The sequence below is a fragment of the Mobula birostris genome, chromosome 27, assembly GCF_030028105.1.
Source record: "Mobula birostris isolate sMobBir1 chromosome 27, sMobBir1.hap1, whole genome shotgun sequence".
NCBI lineage: Eukaryota > Metazoa > Chordata > Chondrichthyes > Myliobatiformes > Myliobatidae > Mobula > Mobula birostris.
In genome coordinates, this window is record NC_092396.1 from 23,462,548 (window position 1) to 23,479,465 (window position 16,918).

The 16,918-nt window shown below is 38.9% G+C and overlaps 1 protein-coding gene across 4 annotated transcripts in view; it reads right to left on the reverse strand.

Annotated features, from left to right (window-relative positions):
* dnajc16 (DnaJ (Hsp40) homolog, subfamily C, member 16) overlaps positions 1–16,918 on the reverse strand; it is a 42,626-nt gene that overhangs the window by 10,178 nt on the left and 15,530 nt on the right. For all 4 annotated transcript variants that reach the window (XR_011883353.1, XM_072245208.1, XM_072245210.1 and 1 more), the window contains 8 exons: positions 16,382–16,540; positions 15,818–15,948; positions 13,872–14,055; positions 11,390–11,578; positions 9,807–9,883; positions 8,783–8,863; positions 3,827–3,940; positions 1,499–1,666 (listed from right to left, as the gene is read on the reverse strand). Coding sequence is in view for 3 of the 4 variants with exons in the window: in XM_072245208.1 (XP_072101309.1) it covers positions 1,499–1,666; positions 3,827–3,940; positions 8,783–8,863; positions 9,807–9,883; positions 11,390–11,578; positions 13,872–14,055; positions 15,818–15,948; positions 16,382–16,540 (1,103 nt within the window). In the remaining variant the exon portion in view is untranslated. The remainder of the gene's footprint in view (positions 1–1,498; positions 1,667–3,826; positions 3,941–8,782; positions 8,864–9,806; positions 9,884–11,389; positions 11,579–13,871; positions 14,056–15,817; positions 15,949–16,381; positions 16,541–16,918) is intronic.

Consider the following 16,918-nt stretch of genomic DNA (forward strand, 5'->3'; position numbering starts at 1 on the left):
TGCAGTTACATTTTTCTTTAAGCATGCTGCATTGATTTTTAAAATGTTCACAAACTTCTGTCCAATTTCCTTTCTTTGTGGATGTACTATTTTGACTCTTCTGAGTTGGTGGGGAGAAGATGTCACGAAACAAACTGTTATCCAATATAGATAATCAGGCACATCCTCTCCATGACCTACTGAATAAGCAGCGGAGCACCCTTTCCAACAGACTCACTCAGCTCTGCTGTCACAAGGATTGTTACAGAAAATCTTTCCTACCACATGCAATAAGCATATACAACAGTTCACCTCTAAGCAACAGGAGAACACACATCATAGTACAACGATCTCCGCTTCATTACTTCATACATTATTATTGCACATTGGTACATTATTATTGTGAATATTATTATTCTGTACACTTATTAATTAAGTCTGTACACCGTTAAGTGCAGTTTTAAATGTTGCTGCTGTAACGAAAGAATTTCCCACTTGGGATCAATAAAGTTCTTATTATTGTTCAGTAGCATGCTAGTGGTGAAAAAACCATAAAAGTGCAGGTAGAAATGAGGAAAAATAAAAAAGGTGTTTGCAATTACATGAATTGTATGATAAAGCCTGAACTTCATAAACTGTAGTTTACATTTTTATTGATTAGTTTCAGTTGCATCTGTGATTTTCTTTATGAATAAGCAAAACGTCTTGATTTTTCTTTTCGTAAAACTCTGATAGAAACAGGATGAAAACAAACTGAACCAAAGATAAAGAAAAATTCAAGCCCTACTTATAGGATTGAAGGCAATCTTATCATCTCCCAGAGTGTAATATTGTAACCTGACCTGCTATTACTCCATTGAGTGACCAAATCCAAGTGAAGGGACCCAAGACCAATTAACAGTAAGGGGGAAACAAATGAAATTGCAGGTGATGAAATAGGAAGCAAAAACAAACACTTGAAGAACTCGGCCAGTCAAGCGGCATCTCCCAGAGATGCTGTCTCAGGAGGAGGAGGAAGTTCAACAAGGGATTTCATTTTGTTGGCACACACTTGAAATGTGACTGAATGCAAATGTGTAAGTATCCCTGATTAATGTACTTACCACATTCACTGTCTGGATCTGTCAAGGAATACAACTTTATGTGATTGGTGCTGCAAGGATAGAGGAAAAAATAACAACAGTGGAATATGGTTCCTCTTCTTGTGTTGGGGCCAGATTAGGTAGGAATAAATAAATCTGTTATTGTCAAGAGTTAGGGTAGGGTAGGATAGGGCACATGAGTGTGCAAAGATCTGATATCAGGCATCGGAATCTTATCTAATGCCTCCCTTCATTCCCCCCACCCCCAACCTGTGCAGACTCTTCTACTACTGTACATGGTCAGTTAATTCACAATTGGCTAGGGACTGCACCAAACTTTTCTAATGATTATAATGAAGTTGCGGAAAGGCGCTGTATTTCCAAACAAGATTTTACAATTTCCACCCCTACCCACCATTACTACATACAAAACTCACCAGGTAACAGGATAGACTTCATGTGCAAACCTTTGTATCAAAATATTCTTTGTAGCATCAGTAACAGCAACCAGAACATTTATGTTTCCAGGCATGAGGCGCACAAGGTTGCTCATATAGTTAACGTAAGTCAGTTCAGTCACTTCCACAAAATCCTGCTCCGATGACCTAATTAGTGAAGGAAAATTCATTACTTAAATAGTGCTATGGTTTCATTTTCAGATTCAATTTTACCTTTCACATCTTAAAATTGAGTAAGAGATAACTGCTGGCCAGGCTTCAAGAACAATATAGTAAAACTCAGAGAATCTGGTACTGTTGAAACTTTACTGAAGAATTTCTAGAGTATTGGATGTTATTTTTTTACAATATCCCAATTTTAATTCACTTTTTCTTAAACGTGTGTTACACAGTTTTATAATAAATGTTCTTAAATGAACCAAGTGAGTGGAAAGAGAGTGAGGGAACTAGTCCCTCAGTGAATGGAAAGGGATCACAGCAAACATCACCAGGTGAGCCACATACGAAACCACTGGGATTTCCAAATGGTTGGATAACTGATTACTAGTTCTACTTGACCTTGAAGAATGATGTCCCCTTAAGACTTTTCATACAAGTTAGGGGGTTGCCATTGTGACGAGAATACACATAAATTAAGATGTTTGCTGGCCTGGGCTAGCACCAGTGGCATCTGCAGTTGGTCTGCCACCTGTCCTCAGGGGAGGTAGAGATAAGGCACACAATGAAGCAGCATTTGGAGGTGTTAATGAAGGAGCCATCAGTCTGGGTATTGTCAAGAGTGGCTCCCCCTTTGAACCCTGAACTGCTTGAAGTGATGGACAGGCGATTTGGAGATGTGTAATGAAGGGACGGGAGAGAGAGCTGTCTAGAGTGGCTCCCCCTTTGAACCCTGAACTGTTTGAAGTGATGGACAGGCGATACTCCAGCAGGGGGATAAAAAGGGACAGGTTCGCTAAGGCAGGACACACACGACACCCCGAGGTAACGAGACCCTGGAAGCAGTGCGCCTCTCACAAGTCGGTGGGAAGTACTGGGCCATAAACGCACAGAGTGGAAAGGTACAATCAGCGGGAACCCGGTGTGTGTCCACCCTCGCTTGGGTGCCGGGTTCACTGCAGAGGATCGACCGCATCTGGAGGAGGGGTCACAGTCGGTGACCTCAGGTGACATCACAAAGGACCCGCCCGAAAGCTGCTTGTGAGCAATATCGCCGGTCTGTGAGTGGAAGCCGTTCTGAATGATCAGTCGTTCTCGTTCTCTCTCTCCCTCCCCCATGTTGTCCATTGCCATGGCAATGATTACTGCGAACTGAACTAAATTGGACTGAACTTTGTGTCACTTTGAAATTGGTCATTTACCCCTAGACAACGATAGAGCTTGATTGATGCTGTTATCTTAATTCTGTGCACATGTGTGTTTATCATTGCTGAACTGTTGCATTTATTATCCTTTCGATTACTGTGTTGCTTGTTTCTTTAATAAAAAATTCTTAGTTCTAGTAATCCAGACTCCAACTGAGTGATCCATTTCTGCTGGTTTGGCAACCCAGTTACGGGGTACGTAACACCATTTAGCAAGATCAACGGAGATGTGACTGTAACTTAAGCTCTGAAATCCTGTCCTGTGAATCTGAGGATTTCAGGTCACCATTCCTTCTTTCACCCTCCATAGATATGTGCCTTTCAGTTCCAGTTTGTTTCTCTTTTTCTTTTCTGTAACCAACAGCTGTATCTCAATGAAGAGTACAGCACAGGAACAGGCCCTTCAGCCCTCTAAGTCTGCGTTGACCATGATGCCAATTTAAATTGATCCATCTGCCTGCACATGGTCTATATACTGTACCGCCAGTTCCTGCTTGTTCACATGCCTGTCTAAATGCCCCCTAAACGTTGCTATCGTACCTGCTTCTACCATTTTCTCTGGCTGTGTGTTTCAGGCACCTACCACTCTTCTGTAATAAAAAAACAACTCGCCTCCTAAAACTTTAAACTTTCATAATGTAATTGCTACCTTGACAACTGTGATCCTTCCATTCATCTCCAAGTGCAACTTTAAAAACACCTTCCATTTACTTTCTCACTTGCCTACAAGAGTCAATGACTGATGTGTCATGACCTTTCACACGCACATGCTCCGAGCTTTCGCAACCTCTGCCAGTGCATCTAACACTAGCACAGCATGACATCAGTGACAATTATTAGCTGATTCAGAGTTGAGGGTTGCCAATAGTGAGCCCAGTAGATCAAGGTTAGAAGTGGGCAGAAATATATACAAATGAATTACATTTACTTGTTCATATGGTAGTACCTTAAATTCTTGGAGGTGTTGGTTTGCTGATTTTTTGTAATATCCGGAACCTTTGCTGTTGCCGGTTCCTCCCTTTTCTGAGATTCAGACCCCCTCTCCAGGTCTATTGGATCACTGAAATATATACCCAAAACCAGGACTGAAGTTTTCAATCTCAAATTCCAGTTTTGTCATACATGCATGTTGGCATAAAAAAAATCTCCAACCAGAAATAAATTTCAAATTAACACATTTAAAAAATGCATGATCAATTTTAAAAATGGACATTATGCTAAAGCTAGAGAAGATATTATATTACTAGGAGACTTATGAGCACTAATAGGTAGGTAACACAAATCCATAAAGGAAATTCTAGGCAACCGAAGGCAAACCCACTAATGGAAGGAAGAATATACAAACCCTACATTCTGAGAAACACATGAACTTGACGGACAGGGAAAGACCAAAGTGGTCCTTTAAGTCCTGCCCCATGAACAGATAGCTCTGTAAAGTTAAAAGAGGTTATAATGTTAGGCAAGGTAGATGGGATGTTCAGCAGCAGGGTGTAGAAACAAATTGTCACAATCTTCAGTAAGGATTTAAACAATGAACGGGCAAGAATGAAACGTTGAAACTTTATAAAGCACTGGTGAGGCCTCACTTGGAGTATTGTGAGCAGGTTTGGGCCCCGTATCTTGGAAAGGATTGCTGAAACCGGAGATGGTTCAAAGAAAGTTCACGAGGATGATTCCAGGATTGAAAGGCTTGTCATATGAAGAGCGTTTGATGGCTCTGGGCCTGTATTCACTAGAATTCAGAAAAATAAGGGGCGACCTCATTGAAACCTATTGAATGGTGAAAGGTTTTGATAGAGTGGATGTGGAGAGGATGTTTCCTATGATGGGAGAGTCTAAGACCAGAAGACACAGCCTCAGAATAGAGGGGAGCCCTTTTAGAACAGAGTTGAGGAGAAATTTCTTTAGCCAGAGGGTGGTGAATCTGTGGAATTTTTTGCCACAGGCAGCTGTGGAGGCCGTCTTTATATATATTTAAGGCAGCGGGTGATAGATTCTTGGCTGGTCAGGGCATGAATGGATACAGGGAGAAGACAGGAGATTGGAGCTGAGAGGAAAATTGGATAGGTCATGATGAAATGGCAGAGCAAACTCGATGGGCCAAATGGCTTAATTCTGTTCCTTTATCTTATGATCTTATGGCCTAGAAATACAAATAAATACAAATTGTGCTAAAGTTGTGTGTCAGAGTGTCTAAGAACTGAAAATTCTGTTTTGGATAATTACAACGTCAAGCTTCCAAACATTTTGTTTCAATGCAGCACAGTGATTTGGATCAGCACCAATGTATACAAGTTTCATGGAGGGAAATGAATACAAAGGTATTGGTCTTCCCAATTTTTAATTGGAGGAAAGACTGGATTCTGAAAACACAAAATAACAGTGGATGTTGTTTCCCCATGCCAACAGTCAACATATTAGCTTTAACACCAACTGCCCACTCTAGATAATAGACAGTAAAAGTAAAATCAATGTGATAAAAACACTTCTTCTTGGGTACTAATTATTAGCACTACATTCATAATTTAATTACAAAAATAATCACATTTGGATCTGTGATTGAAACTGCACGGAGCCACATTCGAAGACAATAAAGGTTGTGACAAAAACAAGTAGCGCAGCATCGATGGAGAGATACACAGAATTAGCAACTCAATGTCTCACTGTCAGTAGAATATTCCATTAAACAGACATAAATACAAATAGGTGGCACGATCTACTCCCAGTTATATTTTAACTGACTAGAATTGGGAGGTTGTATCCAAAAGCTTCAATCACAAATGAAATACACACAGAATTTCACCAAGAAATGATTGCTAGAGCAATCTAACTCAGGTTGAATTACTTTTGTCAAAAAAAAAAGAAACACAACAGACATTGGATCAAATTACTATACTTTTGTCCCATCTTGATGCTTACTTGGTCTACTGAGCATTTCCAGCACCACATTATTAACAAAATGGTGGTCTCTGCCAGCACCACCGTGGTACTGAGAAAGGAGTTGTTTATTCTCACCAGGCTGACAATGTTCAACATATGCTTTCTCTGCAATATGTAATTAATCCCATTTGCTCTCACGTTCATTTTCGCTACAGCACGTAACTTAATCCTGTCTTCGTCTGCCAATATTCCTGAGTTCAGACAGATGGGTCATACAGTTTGAGGAATTTGAACAAGAAGAAAAGGATTTTAAAATCAATGAGAGCACATGCACAAAATTAGAAGGCAGACTAAAGTTGACAGTTGTTGGAGAGCAGAAAATGGGAGCATTGGGACAGTTGACTCTGGAGTTAAACGCTTGAACAAGACCTTGAGAAGTAAATGGGTTGGGGTAAAATCTAAAACAGGCAACACTACGAGTTGATCCAGCTTCTAATTCTTTATGACGAAGCTGATGTTGTTAATATCCCAGCTTCCCTAACCGAGGTTACAAAAACTCAAACAACATGAAACTGCGATCAGTAGTGAAAAAACAAAGCTTATTGGAGGGATACTTTAATTCACTCAAAGTCACACTACAGTTGACTACAGAATCAGGTTCATCAGCAACGGACAAGGAGTGAATCAGTGGGAGAGTTAAGACAGAAATTAGCAAGCTGGAACTCTCTCATCACCAGTAAAAATGTGGAATCTGAATCTATCATCTACATACAGCATGATAAGAAATCAAACAGATGCAAGGATGGACGTTGCGGGGGGGGTGCTGGGGGAGGGAAACCTCAAAGATAACCAAGTGGATTTTCTGGTCATGATTAGATTTGCAGCAATGGAACAAAGAAATGCCATTCTCACTTAGCTAGAAAATAGAAGACAAAAGTTAAAGAAGAACAATAATGTTATTTGTATTAAAAGCTACCAACAGCTGCCGTGTGATCGTCATGACCACAGACTGATCCTTTAGCATTAATTTAGAATTCAGCAAGCACAACCATTGAGTTGCAAGAAAAGTGGACAGCTATGAGGTCAACGGTCAGGAGCATTGCCTTTTACTCCATCAATGCAGGCAACGGTTATGTGTAACTGCAGGCAACACAAACTCTGACTCCTCTCCAGTCCTACAGTCTCCCTGCCAGCTGAGCTTTATGTCCTCATGAATACTACTCCAGCTCTTCGTCAATGAAGAAAGAATGAGATAACTCTGGGTGACAAAGGATTTGGTTCATCTTTTGATGCTCCTTTGTACAGAAAATAATTTTTGTTCATATTTCTTCATTTGAATTAGCGTTTCCCTCCACTGGCCACAACATAACCGTTAACTTTTTTGTGCTTCAATGATCACCTCTGCACAGAAGTTCATTTGTAATGCCCTCTGACAAAATAGTTCCCTTGTGAAAGGAAGGAGCATCTTAGTAGCCCAGGGCTCCTTAGTCATTCCAGAAAGATGGTAGGTAATTTTGAGGTGATATCTGACACCCATCCCTCTGTATTCCATGCCTTCACCCCAAGTAATGTTAGCAAGAAGCATCTGTTGAGGATTCCTTGTGAAAAATCAGCTAAAACCATGCTTCAGAAGAACACTGTGATTTCTTCCGCTGCTTACTCGATACTGCGGCCTCCTGGCAATGACCCACAGGCACTAAATAAATAACTTAGCAAGTATGGACAAATAAAAATAAATGCAACTACATTGAAAAACAATTAAGAATAAAGAGACAATCTGGCGCCTGCATTCCTGCATCATAGCATTGTAGTCCAGAATCCTCAACAGATACCTCTTGCTAACATTACCTGGGGTGAAGGCATGGAATACAGGAGGATGGGTGTCAAATGTCTCCTCAAAATTAACTATCATCTTCCTGGAAGAATGCAGTATTTACTCAGTTATTTGACTAGCACTAGGCTACTAAGATGCTCCTTCCTTACAGCATTCAGCATGCTTGAAAGTCAACCAACTGATGAGTGCATTCAAAAAATGTGCTACTTAAGTATACTGGTGCTTTTCTGCATCTCGGGTCACTGTGAGCTTTAATAGTTCTCAACATCTTTGACTTACCCACCCAGAATTGGTTGATTAAGTGATAAACTACCATATTGTTGATAAGAACTCAGCGAGGAGGCAAAAAAACAGTTCTGTGGTTAGACAAAGGAGCAGAACATTATCTTCTTGGTTGACTTACAGATCAACTGGCCAAAGGCCAGAGAGGTAAGGCAGGTCACAAGATTAAAGAGAACTACATGACTGCAGTTTGCGTTAATCATTATGAATCTGGAATTACATTGGGGCCAATTCTACCTCTCAAATCTCTCATCTCTGCCAGCTGAGACAAGACTTTCACAGTGAGCTATTTCCTGCACCCTGAAAGCATTTCCTCTTCCATCCAAACTACCTAAACCAGCAAGCTTCAAATGCAACCTTAATGCATAATCTCCATTCGAATCACATTATTCATCTCTTACTGTATTTGCTTCTTATAAGTCTACATGTCTCCCATCAGTCTATGCTGTGAATCCTATCCTCTATACCATGCTCCTGATTTCCCCTTCTCCTTCATGTACTGTATCTCCACCTTTTCAGCCTACGCTCACTCCTTACTCCCCAACCTATCGCAGGCTCCTTTTTCTCTTTGCTCCTGCATCCATCCTCCAATTTTATGTTTTATCTGGGAACCCATCAACCCCCATCCCATGCTCTGCTCCTTCTGTGCTCTTAATGAAGAAGTTACATTCAATTTGCATTTCAACATTGTACATCTCTTACATGATGATCCAGCTTCATCCCCAACCCCCACTAGAAATCATGTAGCAAGTCCATTAGTATTCCAAAGAGAGCAAAAACAACTTTAAATTTTGCAAATTGACATTCGTAAAACTCAAACCTTGCAAACTAAAACATTAACCAGCTTGTTCCCTTTCAGCTGATGACCTCCAGTTACTCAGTGACATAAACCTGCACATTGCTTACCCAAAAGCTTGAATGATGAAAGCTCCAAGCAGAATGAAAACCACAGAAAAAAGCAGAGAAATCAAGGGCATCATCTCTCTCCTGAAGTAGAAAAAAATAAAATTAGCAAAGTCCGTTTTATTAAATTTAATATTAGATACTTATTCTGTAACCCACCTCTACATCTCCTTCAGACTGCACTTTTGTTCCCTCATTTATCCGGTTTTTCCGTTTCTGTCATCCTAATTTTATTCTATTTAATTCTTCCACCTTTCTGTCAGACACCTTTCCTTGCATTCTCCTTCTCCTTCCTTTCTATGATTCAGAAAACTTGTTTGTCTTCAACATTTCCAAAATCTCAACTTGAGATATTAACAGTTTCCTGAAAATATTAAATAATCTTTGTTTCTTTGCAACAGAAGCAGACCTGACTGACCTGCTGGGTACCTCAAGCATTTTCTGTTTTCACTCTGACTTTCACCATTTGCAGCATTTGACACAAAGAATGCATCAACCTCCTACATTCAGTAGCTTTAAAACTTTTCTCCTAGCATAGGATATTGATACTTTGGTAAGGCAGGTTTTTTTTTTAAGCTCCAGATGCCCAATGATAGATATTCTAACTAAGTGGGGTGACCTGTTGAGCACTTCCTGCATTTTTAGATTTTACCGGCATTTATTTGTGTTTGAACATTGAAAGAAACATTAGGTTCTGTAGGAAATATTACCGTCAAACTTAATCTTATTCTCCCTATAGTTCTATAATTGCAAAATTTCCACTGGGGTAGAGGGAATTACAGAAGAGAAATAAGATCCGGAAAATGCTCCAGTGAACATATTAACAAGTGTCTCTTATTCAGATTTCAAATGACATTGCAAAATGCTTTTGTCACTTTTGTCACTTCAGAATTTTAATATTTATGGTTTTGGATTTTAGCTCCTTCCTAGCCCTATGATAGCTCCCTGACATTTGCTCCATCTCTGGTAGGGATTAGTTTACGATAAGCCACTTTAATTATTGTTGGCATTAATACCAGCCACTTACCAGTTCTGAGTGAACCCAGAATCCCAGATTTGCAATGCATAATCTCTCATGGCATACAGCCAGCGTAAGGGGAAAACCTGGACAAAGAATATACTGGGTCTGAGTTTTACAAAACAAGTCGGTATCAACTAATACTACAGATCTCTGCTGCATACATATTGAAAGGTTATTTCTAAAGCAAGAACTTTTATTTAGCACTTCATCACACACACTACTGTGCAAAAGTCTTAGGCACCCTAAATTTTTAATATGAATTCTGTTTTAGATGTTTTTGTCTCTGCATTATTATGTCAATAGCCAAGAGCAAATTTTAAATTTCCAAGCATTCATTTTCCTAAAATTTAAAGGTTACAGAGAAAAATTTTACATTTTGTTGAAGTAACATATTAAATAATAAACCACTCTTCAAATAAAAATGATTACTTTGTAGGTATATAGCCCAGAGCATGATTAAACAAAGATATCAGGAGCTAATGATCAATGGCATAATGAGCTGCATGAACTAAATTGATTAACTGATTAACAGGGTTGTATATGGTGACATATATGTACTTCGATAATAAATTTACTTTGAACCCTTTTTTGCACTTGTGCTGATTTACCGATACAAGGTGGACTGCTTCAAAAATTTATACAGATAAATAAAGACTCTTGGCAGCTATTCTGAAGGCTAGATGTCACAGGATAAACCAAAACTTCATACACTTATGAGATAAATAAAATCCAAACTGATTGAGTACATTTCTGTGTCGGTTAAAACAATCAGTTCTGAAGGTTTGCTTTTAAAATGCAACACAGGAGAGTAATCTAAAGTTTCTTTAAGTCTTAACTGTTGATTCATATTTTCAAGGCCTCCCATATAGAATGCCTAGATGGACAGCAAAACCTGAATTTTCTCTTCTCCATTTTCTTCCCTGGCATTGCTCTAAGCACTGCTGGTAAACGCAGTGCATCACCAACAGTGTGTTCTTTGTATATCTGTAAAATACCACCCACTACCAATGCATGCTAAACAGAGACTATTATCTTTGTGACACAACAGATTATCATTATAGAATTATAATATAGCTGGATGCAGCTAAACCATTAGGATCAAAATACTTATTACTCTATATGCAACAGAATTTGCTAAATGGCTCCTTGCGACATTATGGAAATTTAAGAGGGCAGCCGTTAGCCTATTAAACATGTTAATAGTTGTACCAACACAAGCTATGGAGGGAATCTGTGAGGGAAATGAACTGTTGATGTTTCGGGCCAAGACCCTTCATCAGGACGAACGAGGAGGAGGATGGTGTGAAATATAGAAGGGAGTGGTTACCAGAAACTTTAGCTGTAACATATATTTGTAGACAGCAGCAAATGTTTTATCCAACCACAAACCAGTTCTCTAGTATCCAGAACCTTCCAAAATGTTGGCTGATACCAATTTTACTTGTTAATAGAATTACATCACATCAATCCAGCATGCAAACTAATCTTATTTTGCTCAGTTCACAGCTTCATGAAAATCACAGATAATATTAGAGACCGACATAACCACTCAAATAAGAGTGCAAACCATTCAAGTGCAAAATACTTACAGGTGCAAATTCGTCATTTAGTTCAGGCAAAATGGCTTCATGGGAGAAGAATGTGTGGTGCCCCACTTCTAATAACTGATTCACCTCAGTAAAAAGTTGGATTTTATCTCCTTCGCTTCCATTCCATCCATTTTCAAGCAATTTATAGAACACTTTTCCTGGAGTAGTGCTTTGCTGTAGAATCACAATCTATCCAATAGATATTTAAAATCAGTCAGTGGTATTTTATAAAAACACATCACTTCTTTAAAAAGAAAGCCAGCAAGAACTATAATGAAACACAGTAACAGGGTACATCATTAGATAAATGAATTGATATATCTTCCAAGCTGAAACACTAAAGTTCTCCCACAAATACAGCTGGCTGCTTTCATCGTTGTGTTTTTATATACCTTGAAATATGTATTTTTCAGAACCAGCAAACAAGATGATTGATTTAAGGCAAAAAGTAGTAAAAGCTCTTTCCTGATAATTTATGTTTTTGTTTTTAGTTGTGGTGAGTTCTGCTTACAGAATATTATCTAACAAACTGCAAATAGGGAAGGGTTTTAATAGGAGCAATAATATGATTCTGAAGAACAAGCTCAAAATCTTCATTAGAATACAACAGCACAACTGAACTTTCTATAACTTTAAGCAGTGGGTTGGAAGCTGTGGTTTGTGCATTGGACCAAAGGATCATTTCAAACAGGAAAGCAATATCTGAATAGACGGAAATGCAGCTATGTATGTGATTCTATTTTGAGTTGGCACCTTGGGAAATTTTCAAAAGTATTTTCATTAGTTGGGAAGCCCTTTGGAATGTGGGGAGTTTCATTTGAAGGTAATTTATCCTATTCAATGACCCTCAATGAAATGGCTTCTGTTTTCTCCTAGCAAAGATGAAACATACAATTTAAGATTCATTAATGTCTTTTGCATCAATTAATTTAAAAATAGCAGAAAACTGAAAAAAACTTACTTTGGATAATATACTAGACAACAAACTTGTAAACAAAGTTTACAGTGTTATTAATATATAATGTTGGAAATTACTCCTGCTAATAGAAGTGTGAGAATATTTATTGGGAAGAACATTGCATTCATTTACGTGACATTCCTTCATTCATTACTACCAGCAGGGAGGAGGTACAGAATGCGAAGAGCCACATACAACATTTTAGGAGCAGCTTCTTCCACTCTGCCACTAAGTTTCTGGATGGTCCACAAACACTACCTTGCTATTCTTCTTTCACACTACTTATTTATGGTAACTTAGAGTAATCTTGTACATCATGCACTGTACTGCTGCCACAAAACAACAAGTTTCACAACCTATGTCAGCAATGATAGACCTGATTCTATATTCAGTGGACGTACAAACATAGTAGTGGAACAATTCAAAAAGCAGACAGAAGAAAAAGAATCTATCACATTCTTAATGACTTGCCATCCAGCAGCTGGGGTTTGATCCTGACTTCTGGTGCTCTCTGTGAAGAATGTGCATGTTCACTATGTGACTAACTGATGTTTAGTTTGCTCCCACATCCCAAAGGCATGTTTATTGTTAGGTTGTTAAGTTAATTTGCCACTGTGAGATGTTGCTTGTGCAGGCAAGTGGTAGGATAATCAATAGTGTTCATAAGCAGGGATGAGAAAATAGTGTACAGGTTAAAAACAAAAGTGGGCAGTGGATTTTATGGAGTTGGTCCAAGAGCCAGCACAGACTGGTTTGGTCAAATGTGCTCAGCACCTCTGCTCCACCCGTCAAAAGCAGAACTCCCAGTTGACGAAACATTTTAATTCTGATTGCGATTCCCTTTCCTATTCCGACATGTTGGTCTGTGGCCTCCTGTAGTGCCAAGATGAGGCCACTCTCAGGGTGGAGGAGAAACACATTATGTTCTGTCTGGGTAGACTCCAATCTGATGGCATGAATATAGATTTCTCCTTCCTGTACAAAAATATTTCCCCTCCCCGTGTTCTATTCCCCACTCTCTCCTTTTACCTCTTCTAACCTGTCTGTCATCTCCCCCTTGTGCCCTTTCTCCTATTTTCCACTCTCCTCCCCTATCAGATTCCTTCCTCTCCAGCCCTTTAGCTTTCCCACCCACCTGGCTTCACCTATCACCTTACAGCCAGCCTCTTTCGCCTCCCCCCACCTTTTTATTCTGGCATCCTCCCCCTTCCTTTTCAGTTCTGAAGAAGGGTCCTGGCCTGAAACGTCGACTGTTTGTTCATCTCCATAGGTGCTGTCTAACCTGCTGAGCTCCTGCAGCATTTTGTATGTGTTGGTTTGGTCAAATGACTTCCTTTTTGAGTGTTAAGGGAAAGATAAAATGTAAAGACTTCACTCTTCAAAGGACATTTAATTTTATAGCTCCAGCTACTGGACTTCATCTTCTATACTCTATGATGGCCATGAAAAAGAAATGACAAACACTGATAAATTTATCAAGCAATATCTGACTTAAAAGTGGATAAAGTTTGTTATTCTACTCACATTTGATGTGGCACCACTTCTCAGTGCTGGTGGGAGTAAGGCATTAATAAAGGCTTGTTGACGTTCTGGATATACGTATGCAAATCTTAGAGACTCTTTAGGATTTACAGAGGCAAAGGAAATAAAGGAGTAGTGTGGGGTTTTCAGCTTAAGTTTCTCTCCAATTATTAGCAGGACACAGTACCTGCAAAATTCAAGTGAAATCAAACATATACTATAGCTCAGCCATGGTAGTTTTGAAAACTCATGAAAACTTTTGAAAAGTTCATGTAGCAGGAGCATAAAGAAGCCTGAATGGCAGAGGTGGTGCACTGGCTCATCAACCACCAACCTGCATTGTCAGATACACCATGCCCCACCTGTGAGAATCTGCAAGTCTCACAATGAATGCCCTTCTGTGTCACTTCAGAACTCACAAGACCAAAGTGAAAGCAAATCATTCTTGATCAAAAAAAACCACGTTAAGCACAATAATTGTTTGCAATTCACTCTCTCAACTAGGCTGTGTTACTCATGAGAAGATAAATAAAATGGATGCAAATTAGCAAAACCCAATAAGGAAAATACCCATCATAGAATGGATGATATTTGATAGCTGATACCTTTATTACAGGCATGAACTGCTGTTTTGTTGAATTTTCATACTCCACAACATAACGACGATGAAAGGGTTACTTCTGAACAGTAACTCACATGTGTTTTGCTGTCATAGAAATCCATGGTGTCAGTACCAAATTCCCAATTGGCACCAATATACCTGGAGGCTCCCTTGGCCCCCTGATAGCACCGATTTATAAATTATATTGCAATAGTGAGCTAGGGATATTATGTTTCCTTGTATTCTCCAATCATTTCTCTTGAAGATACTAGCACTCACTGGGTTGCAGTTTTGCAGAAGCTGATTTGCCCTTTCCACTGTTTCAATTAGTGAGCGCTAAAGTAATGCAAAAAGTCACTGCCAACACTGACTCAGCCCTTTAATTACAGATGCAATTTACAGCAAGGGACAAATGATTAACAGTCACTTTAAGAAATGATGGATGATTCTAATTCTTTCAGTGCCATGCAACTGCTACGGTTAAAGTTTGGCTGATTCAGCACTGATCATGCATCAATTCTTGCGCTTCTGATCTTGGTGATGCAGTATTAACATGCTCCACCAAGTAAAAGCCTTTGGAAACCATAATCTGGATAGCTCATTATCACCGAATTAGAATGCACCTGGTTGTAAAGTGCACCTTGCCTTTAGAGACCTGGCAGAAAGTGCTGCATTTCATCAATGACATCCTAGAGGTAAAGATCAGCGTAATTGCGACAGTCACAATAAACACTCACAAGCGTTTTAGGATAGTGCTTGAAGTAAAAACTGTATCCTGATCATCAAAATGCTATGGAATCATCGAAAGCATACAGGATCATACAGTTCTCTGCAAAAGCAGGCTCAGTTGGCAGCACTCTTGCCTGAATGGGTTCAAGTCTCACTCCAGAGAATTGAGCATAAAAATCCTGGTCAACACTAATTTAATTAGTGAGGAAGTGTTGCTTTCATTTGAAACAGATGTTACACAAAATCTACGCCAGATACAGTAAAAGACCCCACAATGGAAATTAAAACAGCAGGGAAGCTGTCCCTGATGTCTTGGCCCAGACTCATTCTTCATCTGAAATCCTAAAAACACAGGTTCTCTGCTCATTATCAACAGGATCTCTTGGAGCTTGTTGTGTTTAAACGACAGGCTACTGCATTCCCTGAAGCACTGAAATAACCACTAGAAGCTTTGGATTCTCAGCTTCATGAAACATGATATAAAATACAGGAAATGTGCGTTTCTTTGTCTTTTTCCATTTTCTTTCACAGAAGGGCCTGGTGAAGACTAGACAAATATATGCATCCCATTCAGCAATCAAAATCAAAAGAAATGGTTGATTTCTGCAAGATCATTTACCTCTTCTGGCGACGATACTGTCTCACTGGGCACAACTCCTCGAAAAGTCTTTGGTTTGTAAGGCGAGGAGCCAATAGGAATTTGTTGCTAGAAACCAATTGATCTATTAATTGCCTTTTCATTACTTTGGCCTGCAAGAAAATCATTTAAAACCCATCAGCTGTTTTCACATACCAAGAACATAAATGGTGTTATTTTTTTAAAAATTGTACTCACATCCCTTCTCTGCTGCAAATACTACTGCTCACTGGTTTGCCACACACAGTGAGAATAGCCTAGAGCAAGAGTTAACAAATTCCCCAAGCATGTAATAGTACCCAGGAAGATGGGAATGGTGAGTCAGTGCAGAGATAAAGGTAAAATGTTGCACTATGTAGAGGCAATTAAAACCTAAAGAATCAGCACTTGCTAAAGAGGGAAAAAATGATGACAGATACAGGAAAAACTCTTGTGCATCGGATGTACACTGCAGCAACAACTCGGTAAGCTAGCTTTGACATGAGATCCGCAATTGGAGAACAACCTAACTGAATCTGAAATCTGAACACACATAAACACACTTACCTGAATAACGTCAGATGCTTTCTCTATGTTCTCCTTAAAAATCATTATGGTAGATGTGTATCTATTTATATTGTATTTAGTTAGAATTTCCTCAGTCTTTTCTATATCAGTCTCCACATAACCAAATGCAACATAGTCTTTAAACTGGAACGCAGTCAGCTTTAAAAAGAGAAGTGTATGTTAGAACTGCAGCTTGATCATTTGCCATAAAGGATGCACTAACAATCAGTTAATTGCAGCCAAGACATTTTGACAGCAGCTTGCTGATATTGATACATGTTCTATTTTATGAAATATAAAACACCCAGATACGTTTTACAGATTATACTAAATATCCATGACTACACAATATTATAGAATATTAAACACAGAGGTACTGAAGATCCATATATTATAACAAATCACAAACTAATAATAATGAATTGAATGTTACTATAATTAAATTCTTCATTTCTCAAATTATTTAGAAAGAAAAATTTTGAAATCTCACATTTTTATATGAAAAAATGGTTTTAAGTGGCTAACAATGGAGCTTAC